We start from the raw sequence: 13,702 nt of genomic DNA, 5'->3' as shown, positions 1-13,702 counted from the left end.
TGGGATTGCACCATAAAGATGTGAGAGGTATAACACCAAGATGAAGGAGAGAAGCTTCAACATCATGATACTAAGATCAAATACAAGGTTTCCACTCAGAAACAGAAAACTATGCAACCATTTTTAAGAATATCCTAACTTATTTGGAACGTCACCACCATTTTGTACTATTTTTGTATGTGAGTATTTATCTTGAAAATAAAAAAATATTTTTATATGATGAGACCAGAATGCTGAGTACTGTGGTGCTTGGTTAATCGAAGAAAGAGAAATAAAGAAATGTTACAGTAATAAAGAAATCATTGAGAATGTTCTTACAACTCCAACATTGGTCTCCCAGCAGGGACCTCGAGGCACATCAGCTGGGTGTAGAGGGGGTGGTGTAGTGTCACTTCCATTTATCGCGGTGGAAGAGTTGTAGTAGTTGTATAGTGTCCAGTAGGTAACATTCTTTACTGACTCCTCTTGGCTTAGCTAGGTAAAATAAAAAAAGGAATTTTACTCTACACGCAACAGGTTATAATATTGTTTTAAGAGGGAGCAAAATTTATACCTTCGTCTCTCATACAGCATAAAGGGATCCCAGGGAGAGATTCAATAAGATCCATTGCATGTTCAGACATTACCGGCCTTTCAAGTCAATGGCAGTTAATCCCGGATCATGTGCTTTACCCCAAAATGGACCTTAGTGAATCTCCCCCTCAGTGAGATAGCGTATTACTGTATGTACCTGCTTGCCTCTTGTTCATTGCTTAAGGCTGCATTGCCTGAGCCTACTGTCCCTTCCTGCCTGAAACCTTTCCCAATAGCTGCTTCCTATCTCTAAAACCCTCTTTTCAACCACTATCCACCAAGAACCTTGGCTCACTATCTTTAAGAGTTGTCACCTTCCCAACAAAGCATCTCAGCAGCTCAAAAACACAATAACGATACTCTCTAGAGATGCAATTTCCTTCTTAGCCATGCTCTGTGATCCGATGTGTCCTACTGTTTCTGGGAGTCTCCTATAACACTGCATAGATTGTAGGCTATTTTCTGTAATGTTTTTTTTATATTTGATGCACATACAGTATCCCTATTGTGTATTATATCATATTTACTATCTATGTATGGCACTGTGCACACAGTGGAACTACAGTACACAGATAGACAACTCTATACATACGTACATAAAACAATTACAGAATGGCCCAGACACAAACTTCTTTGTTTTTCACCTTCTCATTGACATCATCCATCAAGGCAAGTAAGAATGTATAGAGATTGCCGAGGAACAGAGCAAAAATCCGCCCCAGCTGCCACTTCAATGCCACACGGGGATGATAATCTTCCATGTTACCAATTGTTTCAAACAGTGGAGGGCAAAACATTCCCAGCAAGGACATTACAATCTCAACCTGCAAAATGACCAGAGGAGAAGTGTACTCTTAGAAACCAATGAAAGTCTTCCCGGCGATTTACTAGTGGCTCTGTAACGCAATGGAGAACATATATTTTTGCCTAACTATCCCTATTGTCTAATATACAGTACTGCATTAAACCAGCAAATGATTTCCATGTTTACTAGCAGTGGTTGAAGTATGATAGTATAGGGGTGGGCAGAGGAGGACGGAGTACTACTTTTTTATTTACCGGTCCACAGTACCACTTTTTATTTAAAGAAAAAATATATTTATGTTTGGGTGCCTCTCTCCCTTTCTGCTTTTAGAGCACAAATACTGTAAAAATATAATTTTAATGTGGTCGGAAAAGCCCTTTTCTGATATTTAATAATTTTAGAAAGTTGTGTTGTCAGATACATTACCCATTAAAAAAACTATTACAAAGGGCACATTAACCATTGCTAGCAACATCACATCTTACACATGTAATCCTTACGTATTTTACAGGTTAATACATATGTCTTTCCTAAACTTGTTTTTCCCATTAGTGTGTATGACACAATTCCAGTTTAGTCTGTATTATACCATTGCTAACATAGATATCCAGAGCCTGATGTTACTGTAATTAAAATAGACTTCCCACAAGATCAACATCTGAATCCAAGGTTCAACAAAAGCAGCACAGGTAATGACAATATGACTCTTATGGTTCACAATCCATTGGGGCAACATTGTGCAAAATCCAAATGTTATATTTAGTTACAGTATATTAATCCAGATAAGGGTAAGCAAAAAAACCTGTGAAACATTTGTCCATTCTGTGTCTTAAGGGAAAAATACCCTTCCTGGCTGGTTTCTCCCTGGATCAACATGTCTCTTATGTTTGATTTAAAGTATATCTGACATATCCATCTATACCTTTCCTTTCTAAAAAGATGCCCAATATAATCTTAAAGGTATCTACAGTATCTGTCATCAGTGTCCATAGGTTGTAAATGCCATTATTCGCTGTCCTTACTGTAACATTCTTTCCTGTGCTGCTGGTAAAATATCCATTTACTCTAATCTCAAGGACTAACCCAGTGTAATTTGTACTGTTCTTAGGAGGTTCCCTTGAAACTTACTGTACGTGTATATATTTTGAATATATTTGTAAAGTACCTGCCTTTAAAGGCATGTTTTTTTTTCATGTTTTGTTTGTTTGTTTAATAAAACTGAATGGGACTGCCAGGGACCCCTGCTGTGTTAATCCTATGGGTCATTAGTCAATGCAGAAATGCCTTAAACTTGTCTTAAACTAGCCAGGTTACACCCAGCACATACCCAGAATGTACCCGGGCTAGTTTAAGTCAAGCTTTAGAATACTCGTGGTCTCGTCTGTATAATCCAGGGTCTAAAGAAGGTACCAGAAGGAAGTCACATTGAATTTATACTGGGTAATGGAAATTTTTGATTGGATTGCAATCTCAGGCGAAAGTTACGCACATCTCTAGTCATTAGTAAGATTTCAATCATTATAAGTAACATCTACCGTGCTATTTATTGGAAACCAACAACTCAAACTGTTACGAGCTTCTAATAAAAAGTGATAATAAGAGTCATACATTTATTGCAAAAGGAACCTAGAGAATTATCAACATTAATTTCATGAATTCTAATTAATTTAAGAATGCTGACAACAAGCTAAAACTTACTACAGTATTGCTATCTTGGGTTGCATTAGTTAAAACACTATCAAGTGGGGGACGTCTCACAAGTAAAAACCTTTTCGGATTACAGTAAATTGAACCATGCTCAATGATGGAAGTATTCCTCTTCATCTGTTTATCCAACAGTTTTGATAGCCATTTTGGTCATGGAAACAACAACTAGATTATTTTGCAGATATTTAAATGGACCAACATAAAAGTCCTTCATAGCTTGTACAGTATGATTTAAAGATTTTGCAGAGACTTTCCACTCCCCAGACGTCTATTGTTTAATCTAGATATACTGTAGTGTGAAAACAATGTGTAAACATTCACAGTTTAAGCATGACTGAGGGAATCAGAAATGCACAATACCTCATTTCTTTCATACCATCCAACATTCTGCATTTTTGAAAATGTCTGTGAGCGTTTCACTACAAAGTAAATGAGATAGCCACTCCCGCACAAGCAGCATATTATCATTACATTGGCGAGTACCCGAAGGAATCTAATGAGATGGATGTTTTCATCTTTGTTGCTTTCTTGTTCATCTACAATAGATTCCTGTACAAGAGAAATTAGGAAAGACAAAGCCATTATCTTGTGTCATCCTGTGTCTAAGCAAAATTAAAATAAATTAGATTGTTCCATAAGTGTATATCCTTTGAACAAGATCTTTGGTGAAATGAAATGACCATAAAAGTCTAATATTTGCTATAAGAATACAGTTGCTTTAGTACAGCATTGTACAAATAGTTGGGGGCTTCTGGAATAAAATAGGCATTTCTCGATCAAGAAGGGGCTTGGAATTATTTTTGGTACGAAAACACAATTTGAGACAATAATACCAAAGAAACTGAACACGCCTTTGCTACATTAGGCAATTTGACATAAATTATGTAAATTACAGATGCAACTGCCGGTTTTGAGTCAGCGTGGGAGGAAAATTCACAAGCATCTCGCAAACGCTCTGCAGCATAGTCAAGAGACACTGTAATGGCCCATCAGATTAACACATCGGGGGTCTCTGCTTTGGAATGGGACTCCCAGCCTGGTAGGATTCACACTGCAGGGACCCCCACTGTGTTAATCTGATGGGCCATTATAGCATCTATGGGCTATTCTGAGGATTTTCCCCAACATGGTCATAGAATCACCTCAGAATCTGGGCCAAAACCGACAGTTGCATCTGTAAATTATTTGTATAATTGTATCCTCCTCTGGTTTAAAAAAAAAAAAAAACAATCTCTTATGTTTGTCATCCAATATAACTAATTATAAAAAAAAAGAGAGAAGTATCACTGAGGTGTTTTGTTCTGAAAGCTGTAACAATAATGTGCTACTCTTAGTAATATAATGTTACTTATCAGCTGTAGCATTTCACAGACGGCAGCACAAAGTTGGTAAGCGGACATTTCGTTGGGCACACAATAAGTATTTTCACAGATTTATAACAGGAGCACCAAACGATTGCCAGCTTAGGTAAGAATTTAAAATTATATGTTGTGACATGCTTTACATATAAAATATAAGGGGGGGGGGGGAAAGGGGGAATGTGGTATTGCTGCTTTTTAGGGGAAACTTGGAAACCCTTTTTGGCAACTGAGGCTTTGTCTGAAATTCACTTCATCCTGATTTACAGTATCTTTAAAAGAAGTTCCTTATAATGTTGGTTGATCAAATACAAAACCACAAAAAACCTTGACATAAAAGAGATATTGTCAGGAATCCACTCCTGGGTTTGGCTGGAGCCCATCCATCCGGAGCTTTGCAGGTTCCAGACAAACTATTCCTTGCTTCTGCAATCACCTGCCCCTTGCTGCCTCCTGTTCAGCTCCGGCCTGATTGGCCTCCTGTGCTATTTAGTTACTGCCCTGCCCTCAGGAAATTGCTGGACATAGGGCCTCATGCAGTAAGCCCCGATAAGGCTTTTTCGGCATTTTATAGCCGTTTTTTGCCCTCCTGATTCAGTAAGCCCCGATAAGTGGGAATTATCGGCAACTTTTCTTCCGAAAAAATTTTTTTCGCCACCCGGCTGCCGATAAGCCACTTATCGGGACTTTTTTTTCCCGCCTGAATTCAGTAAGCCCCGATCAGCTTTTTGGTGCTGATCGGCAGGCCAGATTGGAGATTTTATGGCCAATCCAGCCCGCCAACTAAAGTTGGCAACTTGCTGAAGGAGAAGCATCGGCAAGGGCGACACTTAGGAAAAATCAGCCCTTTTTCCTGCCTGTGATTGATGCCGGGGGTCTCCGGAGCTGATACCCGCACCGGAGCCCCCCGGCATGCGTCCGAGGCAGGAAAAAGGCATTTAAAAGCCATTTCATTACCTTAGCGGCTAACCGCTAAGGCAATGAAGGGGTTAACCCACCGTGCCAGCGTTATTGTGGGTAGCGGGGATGGGTGAGGGGGGTATTTGGCCCTGGGTGTGAGTTTAGGACTTGCGGGGGGGTTGCGGGGGCACTTAACCCCTTCACGACCGTAGCAGTTAATACCGCTACGGTCCTGAAGGGGTTAAGGCCTCCCGCTACCCACCCGCAAGCCCTAAACAACCACCGTTGGGGCTAATGCCCCCTTCACACACCCCCACTACCCACAATAATAAAAAAAACACACCCCAGCCCCACAATAACGAATTAAATAAATAATTAAATATATATATATATATATATATATATATATATATATATATATATATATATATACCCAACAACACCTATACCCCCCTAACATACAGTATAGTAATGGGCAGAATGACTATTATCCACAAATGGATAATAGTGCAGTTGTCCATTTACAATACATACACAACAATAAAGACTTTAAATACATATAGCACTCACCCATGTCCCACTGCCACGATGAAGGCCATCCTCATCTTCATCCTGCCCATGCCCCATCCGCTTCTGCAAAACAAACACAAGAATTACAACATCCAAATTAATGTCCCCTAACCCCTTAATCACCATAGCGGTTATTAACCGCTACAGTTATTAAGGGGTTAAGCCACCATCACCCACATACCCTCCCCCACAAAGCCCCCCAACCACCCTCACCCAATACCCACAGGGGAGTCCTACCAAATACCCTTGGGCCTAATACCCCCTCCCCCAGCACATACAGTACAATAATGTGCCAAATAACTATTATCCACATAGGGATAATACATTATTTGGCCATTATTAAACACATTCAATAACGTTAAAATGTAAAGAAAATTGTACTAACCTCATCAATAAGAAGTCTCCGTCGCCAGCATCATCCTTGGGGTCCGTTGCCAACATTAGTAATAGCCACAACATTTCAATATCATTAACATAACACTGAACCCCTTAATCACCTTATCGGGTACTAACCTGAAAGGTAATTAAGGGGTGAAGCCATCCTGCAATGCCTACAACAGTTATGCATAACATCCTCAGTGAAATAAAAACCAATTGCCTAACCAAATTGCATTTAATCATTCAATCTGTAGGCTCACATGCCTCATAAAACATTGCATTTACAGTGTATACATGTAGCATAACATGTAAACTGCATGTACACGCTGCAAATCAATGTTAACAATACAATAATGCCACTCAAATCGCCATACATCACAAGAAGTATATTATTTAATACAATAAACTCACCATCAATGAATTACCACACATCAATTACATCCCTAAACAATTAAAATACCATCCATACCAATTACACAATGAACTAAAGCTATCCTAACAGAGAACAACTTCAAAACATAGTCAAAAGTACACCAACAATTACAATATAATAAAGCAAGGCTTTCCATATCCTACTGTACGGCCTGGAAGCCCAAAACTTACATCTGTCTAAAAATACAATACATTTAGCACACATCAATGCATAGCCACAATGATTAACAATACAGAATTAGAAGCTTTAACAACACTATCATTTCTTACCCTGTATATATATCTGTACACATACATACAGACATACATACAGTGGGAAGAAATGATATGCATTGTAAAAAATGAAAACATGAAAAAGCAACACAAAAAACAGTTACATTAAGTACATTTCTTTATTTAACTTACCATTACTTGCCCCCACCGACTCCCGTTGATCAGCTTACTCACGAACCAATCCACGACACCATCCACGACACCATCCAGGAACAAATCCACGACACCATCCAGGAACAAATCCACGAACCAAACCAGGAACCAATCCAAGAACAAGTGCAGGAACCAATCCAGGAAGCAAGCCACGAAGAAATCCAAGAAACAATCCACGACACGATCCAGGAACAGGAACCCATAAAAGAAAAAAACATAACAAATTAAACATTAAAATAATAAAACATGACAATCAAGGGTTGTACTAGTTTTATTCTTAGTGAATCTGTATTACAATACCTTGTTCCGGGGTCTTCTTGACGTCCGGTGCCACGCCCTGGTCTTCAATCTTCAGGAGGAGGTCCGTCCTCCTCGGCATCTGCCTTCAAAATGAGACGACATAGGCTTTTATAGGCCTATGACGTCACATTTGTCGTCATATGGTTCCCACGGCCCTGATTGGGCCGTGAAAACCATGTGTTTTGGCCGATGTAAAAAAATTGATGACGTCACTTAAAGGCAATGCCAGCACAGCCAATCAGAATGGCTTTGCTGCTATTGCCTTTAAGAAAACGTCATGAAATGACACATGGCCGGACTCACATGGTACTTGAACCAATCAGAGTAGGGATGGAGTTCCCACGCTCTGATTGGCTGGCTTACCATGTGAGTCCGGCCATGTGTCATTTCATGACGTTTTCTTAAAGGCAATAGCAGCAAAGCCATTCTGATTGGCTGTGCTGGCATTGCCTTTAAGTGACGTCATCAATTTTTTTACATCGGCCAAAACACATGGTTTTCACGGCCCAATCAGGGCCGTGGGAACCATATGACGACAAATGTGACGTCATAGGCCTATAAAAGCCTATGTCGTCTCATTTTGAAGGCAGATGCCGAGGAGGACGGACCTCCTCCTGAAGATTGAAGACCAGGGCGTGGCACCGGACGTCAAGAAGACCCCGGAACAAGGTATTGTAATACAGATTCACTAAGAATAAAACTAGTACAACCCTTGATTGTCATGTTTTATTATTTTAATGTTTAATTTGTTATGTTTTTTTCTTTTATGGGTTCCTGTTCCTGGATCGTGTCGTGGATTGTTTCTTGGATTTCTTCGTGGCTTGCTTCCTGGATTGGTTCCTGCACTTGTTCTTGGATTGGTTCCTGGTTTGGTTCGTGGATTTGTTCCTGGATGGTGTCGTGGATTTGTTCCTGGATGGTGTCGTGGATGGTGTCGTGGATTGGTTCGTGAGTAAGCTGATCAACGGGAGTCGGTGGGGGCAAGTAATGGTAAGTTAAATAAAGAAATGTACTTAATGTAACTGTTTTTTGTGTTGCTTTTTCATGTTTTCATTTTTTACAATGCATATCATTTCTTCCCACTGTATGTATGTCTGTATGTATGTGTACAGATATATATACAGGGTAAGAAATGATAGTGTTGTTAAAGCTTCTAATTCTGTATTGTTAATCATTGTGGCTATGCATTGATGTGTGCTAAATGTATTGTATTTTTAGACAGATGTAAGTTTTGGGCTTCCAGGCCGTACAGTAGGATATGGAAAGCCTTGCTTTATTATATTGTAATTGTTGGTGTACTTTTGACTATGTTTTGAAGTTGTTCTCTGTTAGGATAGCTTTAGTTCATTGTGTAATTGGTATGGATGTTATTTTAATTGTTTAGGGATGTAATTGATGTGTGGTAATTCATTGATGGTGAGTTTATTGTATTAAATAATATACTTCTTGTGATGTATGGCGATTTGAGTGGCATTATTGTATTGTTAACATTGATTTGCAGCGTGTACATGCAGTTTACATGTTATGCTACATGTATACACTGTAAATGCAATGTTTTATGAGGCATGTGAGCCTACAGATTGAATGATTAAATGCAATTTGGTTAGGCAATTGGTTTTTATTTCACTGAGGATGTTATGCATAACTGTTGTAGGCATTGCAGGATGGCTTCACCCCTTAATTACCTTTCAGGTTAGTACCCGATAAGGTGATTAAGGGGTTCAGTGTTATGTTAATGATATTGAAATGTTGTGGCTATTTCTAATGTTGGCAACGGACCCCAAGGATGATGCTGGCGACGGAGACTTCTTATTGATGAGGTTAGTACAATTTTCTTTACATTTTAACGTTATTGAATGTGTTTAATAATGGCCAAATAATGTATTATCCCTATGTGGATAATAGTTATTTGGCACATTATTGTACTGTATGTGCTGGGGGGAGGGGGTATTAGGCCCAAGGGTATTTGGTAGGACTCCCCTGTGGGTATTGGGTGAGGGTGGTTGGGGGGCTTTGTGGGGGAGGGTATGTGGGTGATGGTGGCTTAACCCCTTAATAACTGTAGCGGTTAATAACCGCTATGGTGATTAAGGGGTTAGGGGACATTAATTTGGATGTTGTAATTCTTGTGTTTGTTTTGCAGAAGCGGATGGGGCATGGGCAGGATGAAGATGAGGATGGCCTTCATCGTGGCAGTGGGACATGGGTGAGTGCTATATGTATTTAAAGTCTTTATTGTTGTGTATGTATTGTAAATGGACAACTGCACTATTATCCATTTGTGGATAATAGTCATTCTGCCCATTACTATACTGTATGTTAGGGGGGTATAGGTGTTGTTGGGTATATATATATATATATATATATATATATATATATATATATATTTAATTATTTATTTAATTCGTTATTGTGGGGCTGGGGTGTGTTTTTTTTATTATTGTGGGTAGTGGGGGTGTGTGAAGGGGGCATTAGCCCCAACGGTGGTTGTTTAGGGCTTGCGGGTGGGTAGCGGGAGGCCTTAACCCCTTCAGGACCGTAGCGGTATTAACTGCTACGGTCGTGAAGGGGTTAAGTGCCCCCGCAACCCCCCCGCAAGTCCTAAACTCACACCCAGGGCCAAATACCCCCCTCACCCATCCCCGCTACCCACAATAACGCTGGCACGGTGGGTTAACCCCTTCATTGCCTTAGCGGTTAGCCGCTAAGGTAATGAAATGGCTTTTAAATGCCTTTTTCCTGCCTCGGATGCATGCCGGGGGGCTCCGGTGCGGGTATCAGCTCCGGAGACCCCCGGCATCAATCACAGGCAGGAAAAAGGGCTGATTTTTCCTAAGTGTCGCCCTTGCCGATGCTTCTCCTTCAGCAAGTTGCCAACTTTAGTTGGCGGGCTGGATTGGCCATAAAATCTCCAATCTGGCCTGCCGATCAGCACCAAAAAGCTGATCGGGGCTTACTGAATTCAGGCGGGAAAAAAAAGTCCCGATAAGTGGCTTATCGGCAGCCGGGTGGCGAAATTTTTTTTTTCGGAAGAAAAGTTGCCGATAATTCCCACTTATCGGGGCTTACTGAATCAGGAGGGCCAAAAACAGCTATAAAATGCCGAAAAAGCCTTATCGGGGCTTACTGCATGAGGCCCTTAGATCTCATTGTAGTGAAGGGACCTTCCCCCACAGGTCTAAGAGATTCCTCCTCTAATGCTGCTAAGGTGTTAATGGCCTCTAAATATTGATCGTCAAAGTCTTCCTGACACGCTGCTCTAAGTTGCTGCTGTGCCCGTCTCTTAAAAAATTTGTGCAGTAGTAATTTACGGCCGAATAAGTATGTATCTTTGATCCAGTCAAATCTGGAAAAGTCCTCAGTGGGGGAAAATGAAAGTCCCTTTTGCAGGACAGACATTTGGCCCCCACTGAGAGCTACATCAGACAAATTCACCACCTGGCTGAAGTCATTGGTGGCATTAACTATCGTCGGCGACGAAATCGTCGCTTTTGTCCCCCCCTGTATCCCCAGGTGTCTCTGTCGCGTAATCCACCCCATCTTGCCTCTTCTGGTCTTCCTCGGTCGGGAGGTGGTGGATAACGGGGGTCCTGGTCTAAAAAACCTACCTTCGGAGTGTCAACTATACCCTGGTCTCGTCTTCCCCCACCGTCACTCTCCTCGTTGGAGGTGTCCCAATCAGTGGATGACTATGGGTGGCGGAAGCGACACCTTATTACTTATACACTTCTTACCTGCTGATGCGGGAGCATCCCTTACCCCTCCCTCCCCCCCTCCCCATTCTTGGATTACCTGGCTATGTCTGACCATGGAACCGCACTCCGGACCTGGCTCCGTGGCCGAAGGTCTGTGCTTATACATCCCCACCTCAGCCCCGCGGTCGGGTACCAGTTTGTGGCAAGCACGTACGTTACAGATATATAGAGACTCAAAAGAACAACCATGTAATATAAAATATACACTAAATGACATGAACAGTGTACTGTGTTAATAAATGTAAATATAAACGTTCCCTATCATCTACAGTAAAGACAGCCTCTAAATCTGAGGAATTCTTTGAAATGTCCTCTTCTAGATAAAAATCTCCAAACATACAGTATGGGTGCAAATTGAAGAAATGGAGAAAATAGACAAAAAAAACAAAAAGGAAAAAAAAAGAGAAAACAATATAGTGTGATATCGTTAATAAAAAATGAAAATTAAAAATGTGTGTGTAAGCTCTCCAAGAGCTCCTACACTGTATTTGAACTTTAAGATAGCTCGCTGGTAGACCTCTTTCAAACCCATGATGCAGTAAATCCAGAATATGGGTAATAGACAGGAAATTAGGATCTATTTGAAGACCCCAGCAGGAAAATGTCTGGCAGACGCTATAATAGACTAAAGATGTTGATTCTTTTTCTAGATTTTTACTGCAGATCTACACCTGAATCTTCCTAAGGATGTCCATTTCAGCTTCAATGCCACTAATGCCAAATATGCTGGATTTGGATGCAAGATTGGACCGCCTTAAACTCAACATGGCTAAAACAGAGCTCCTCATACTTCCTCCCAAACCTGGCCCTACTACCTCCTTCCACATTACTGTTGGAACAACGATCATTCACCCAGTAGCCCAAGCACGCTGCCTAGGGGTCACACTCGACTCCTCTCTCACATTCGCCCCTCACATTCAAAACATTTCTAAAACCTGTCGCTTTTTCCTCCGCAATATAAGGTACGCCCTTTCCTCTGTTGCACGACTGCTAAAACTCTGACTCAGGCCCTCATTCTCTCCCGTCTTGATTACTGTAACCTCCTGCTGTCCGGCCTTCCTGCCTCTCACCTGTCTCAGAGAGACAGTTTATCCCAGAGAAGGGATGAGACAGAGGAGCTCCCTAGCTAATGGAGGCTGGTAAAAGAAGTCTGAGAGACACTGCTGAGAGAGCTGTGCTGAAGCAGTGCTGAAGCAGTGACGTCTGGTTGCAGAGGACCTCAAAGGACTAAAGATAAGTTGATATTCTGGAGATATCCTGGAGTTCCGTCTTCGGAGAAGAAGCAGGTGACCGCCCATAATCCAACCCCCCGATCGACGTCACGCGCCGACGTCGCGAGTCAGCTGACGCGGAAGCTGAACGGTTGCTGATCGGGACAACGAGGAGGGCTGTGCATCAACGCATCAGAAGAAGCGGAAAACGTCCAGACACCCCTGTTCCTGCGGTTGTTATTTACACCGAGATGCCTATACCAATTTTTATTCTGTGAGTTTTTATAACCGTTTTAATTTTCCATAAATCTGACAATATTACCCTATGGGCCTTGCGCTTTTTTCTTTTTTCTTTCCCTCTCACCTGTCTCCCCTACAATCTATCCTAAACGCTGCTGCCAGAATCAGTCTACTCTTTCCTAGATCTGTCTCAGCATCTCCCCTCATGAAATCCCTCTTCTGGCTTCCAATCAAATCCCGCATCTCACACTCCATTCTTCTCCTCACTTTTAAAGCTTTACACTCTTCTGCCCCTCCTTACATCTCAGCCCTAATTTCTCGTTATGCACCATCCAGACTCTTGCATTCTTCTCAAGGATGTCTTCTGTCTACCCCCTTTGTATCTAAAGCCCTCTTCCGCCTTAAACCTTTTCACTGACTGCCCCACACCACTGGAATGCCCTTCCCCTCAGTACCCGACTAGCACCCTCTCTATCCACCTTTAAGACCCAACTTAAGACACACTTGCTTAAAGAAGCATATGAATAGCACTGTGGATATTCTGAACACATGATACATAAAGCTTGGCCCCCTGCAGATGCACTTACCAGAACTCCCTCCTACTGTCTCTGTACGTTCTCCCTACCTACCAATTAGACTGTAAGCTCCTCGTGGCAGGGACTCCTCTTCCTTAATGTTACTTTTATGTCTAAAGCACTTATTCCCATGATCTGTTATTTATATTATCTGTTATTTATTTGATTACCACGTGTATTACTGCTGTGAAGCGCTATGTACATTAATGGCGCTATATAAATAAAGACATACAATACAATACCATGTGACATAAGATCTGGGATTATTAGAAGAGGCTACTGTACTGCTTGCCTATTGCAAGATTGCTCATGCCTTGATACCAGGCTCTTCCTAGACAATTGAGCAGAATTATAATGAAACGGTACATACTTTTCTAATTTTCGTGAGCAGTGTCGTGATTAGAGAGTAATTAGGAAAGGCACACCCCATCAAAAAACTCCATGAAATTGCCAATATGTGCACTTGCTCTGC

At 41.3% G+C, this 13,702-nt stretch overlaps 1 protein-coding gene across 1 annotated transcript in view; it reads right to left on the bottom strand.

The window, feature by feature from the left end:
- Positions 1 to 13,702, bottom strand: part of LOC142488248 (transmembrane channel-like protein 2) — a 93,093-nt gene that overhangs the window by 27,535 nt on the left and 51,856 nt on the right. Inside the window, exons 11-13 of the mRNA XM_075588619.1 lie at positions 3,446 to 3,634; positions 1,218 to 1,397; positions 319 to 474 (exon numbers count right to left, since the gene is read on the bottom strand). Of these exons, the coding sequence (XP_075444734.1) occupies positions 319 to 474; positions 1,218 to 1,397; positions 3,446 to 3,634 (525 nt within the window). The remainder of the gene's footprint in view (positions 1 to 318; positions 475 to 1,217; positions 1,398 to 3,445; positions 3,635 to 13,702) is intronic.

Source organism: Ascaphus truei, chromosome 2 (assembly GCF_040206685.1).
Source record: "Ascaphus truei isolate aAscTru1 chromosome 2, aAscTru1.hap1, whole genome shotgun sequence".
NCBI lineage: Eukaryota > Metazoa > Chordata > Amphibia > Anura > Ascaphidae > Ascaphus > Ascaphus truei.
This window is presented reverse-complemented; position numbering and strand designations above follow the sequence as displayed.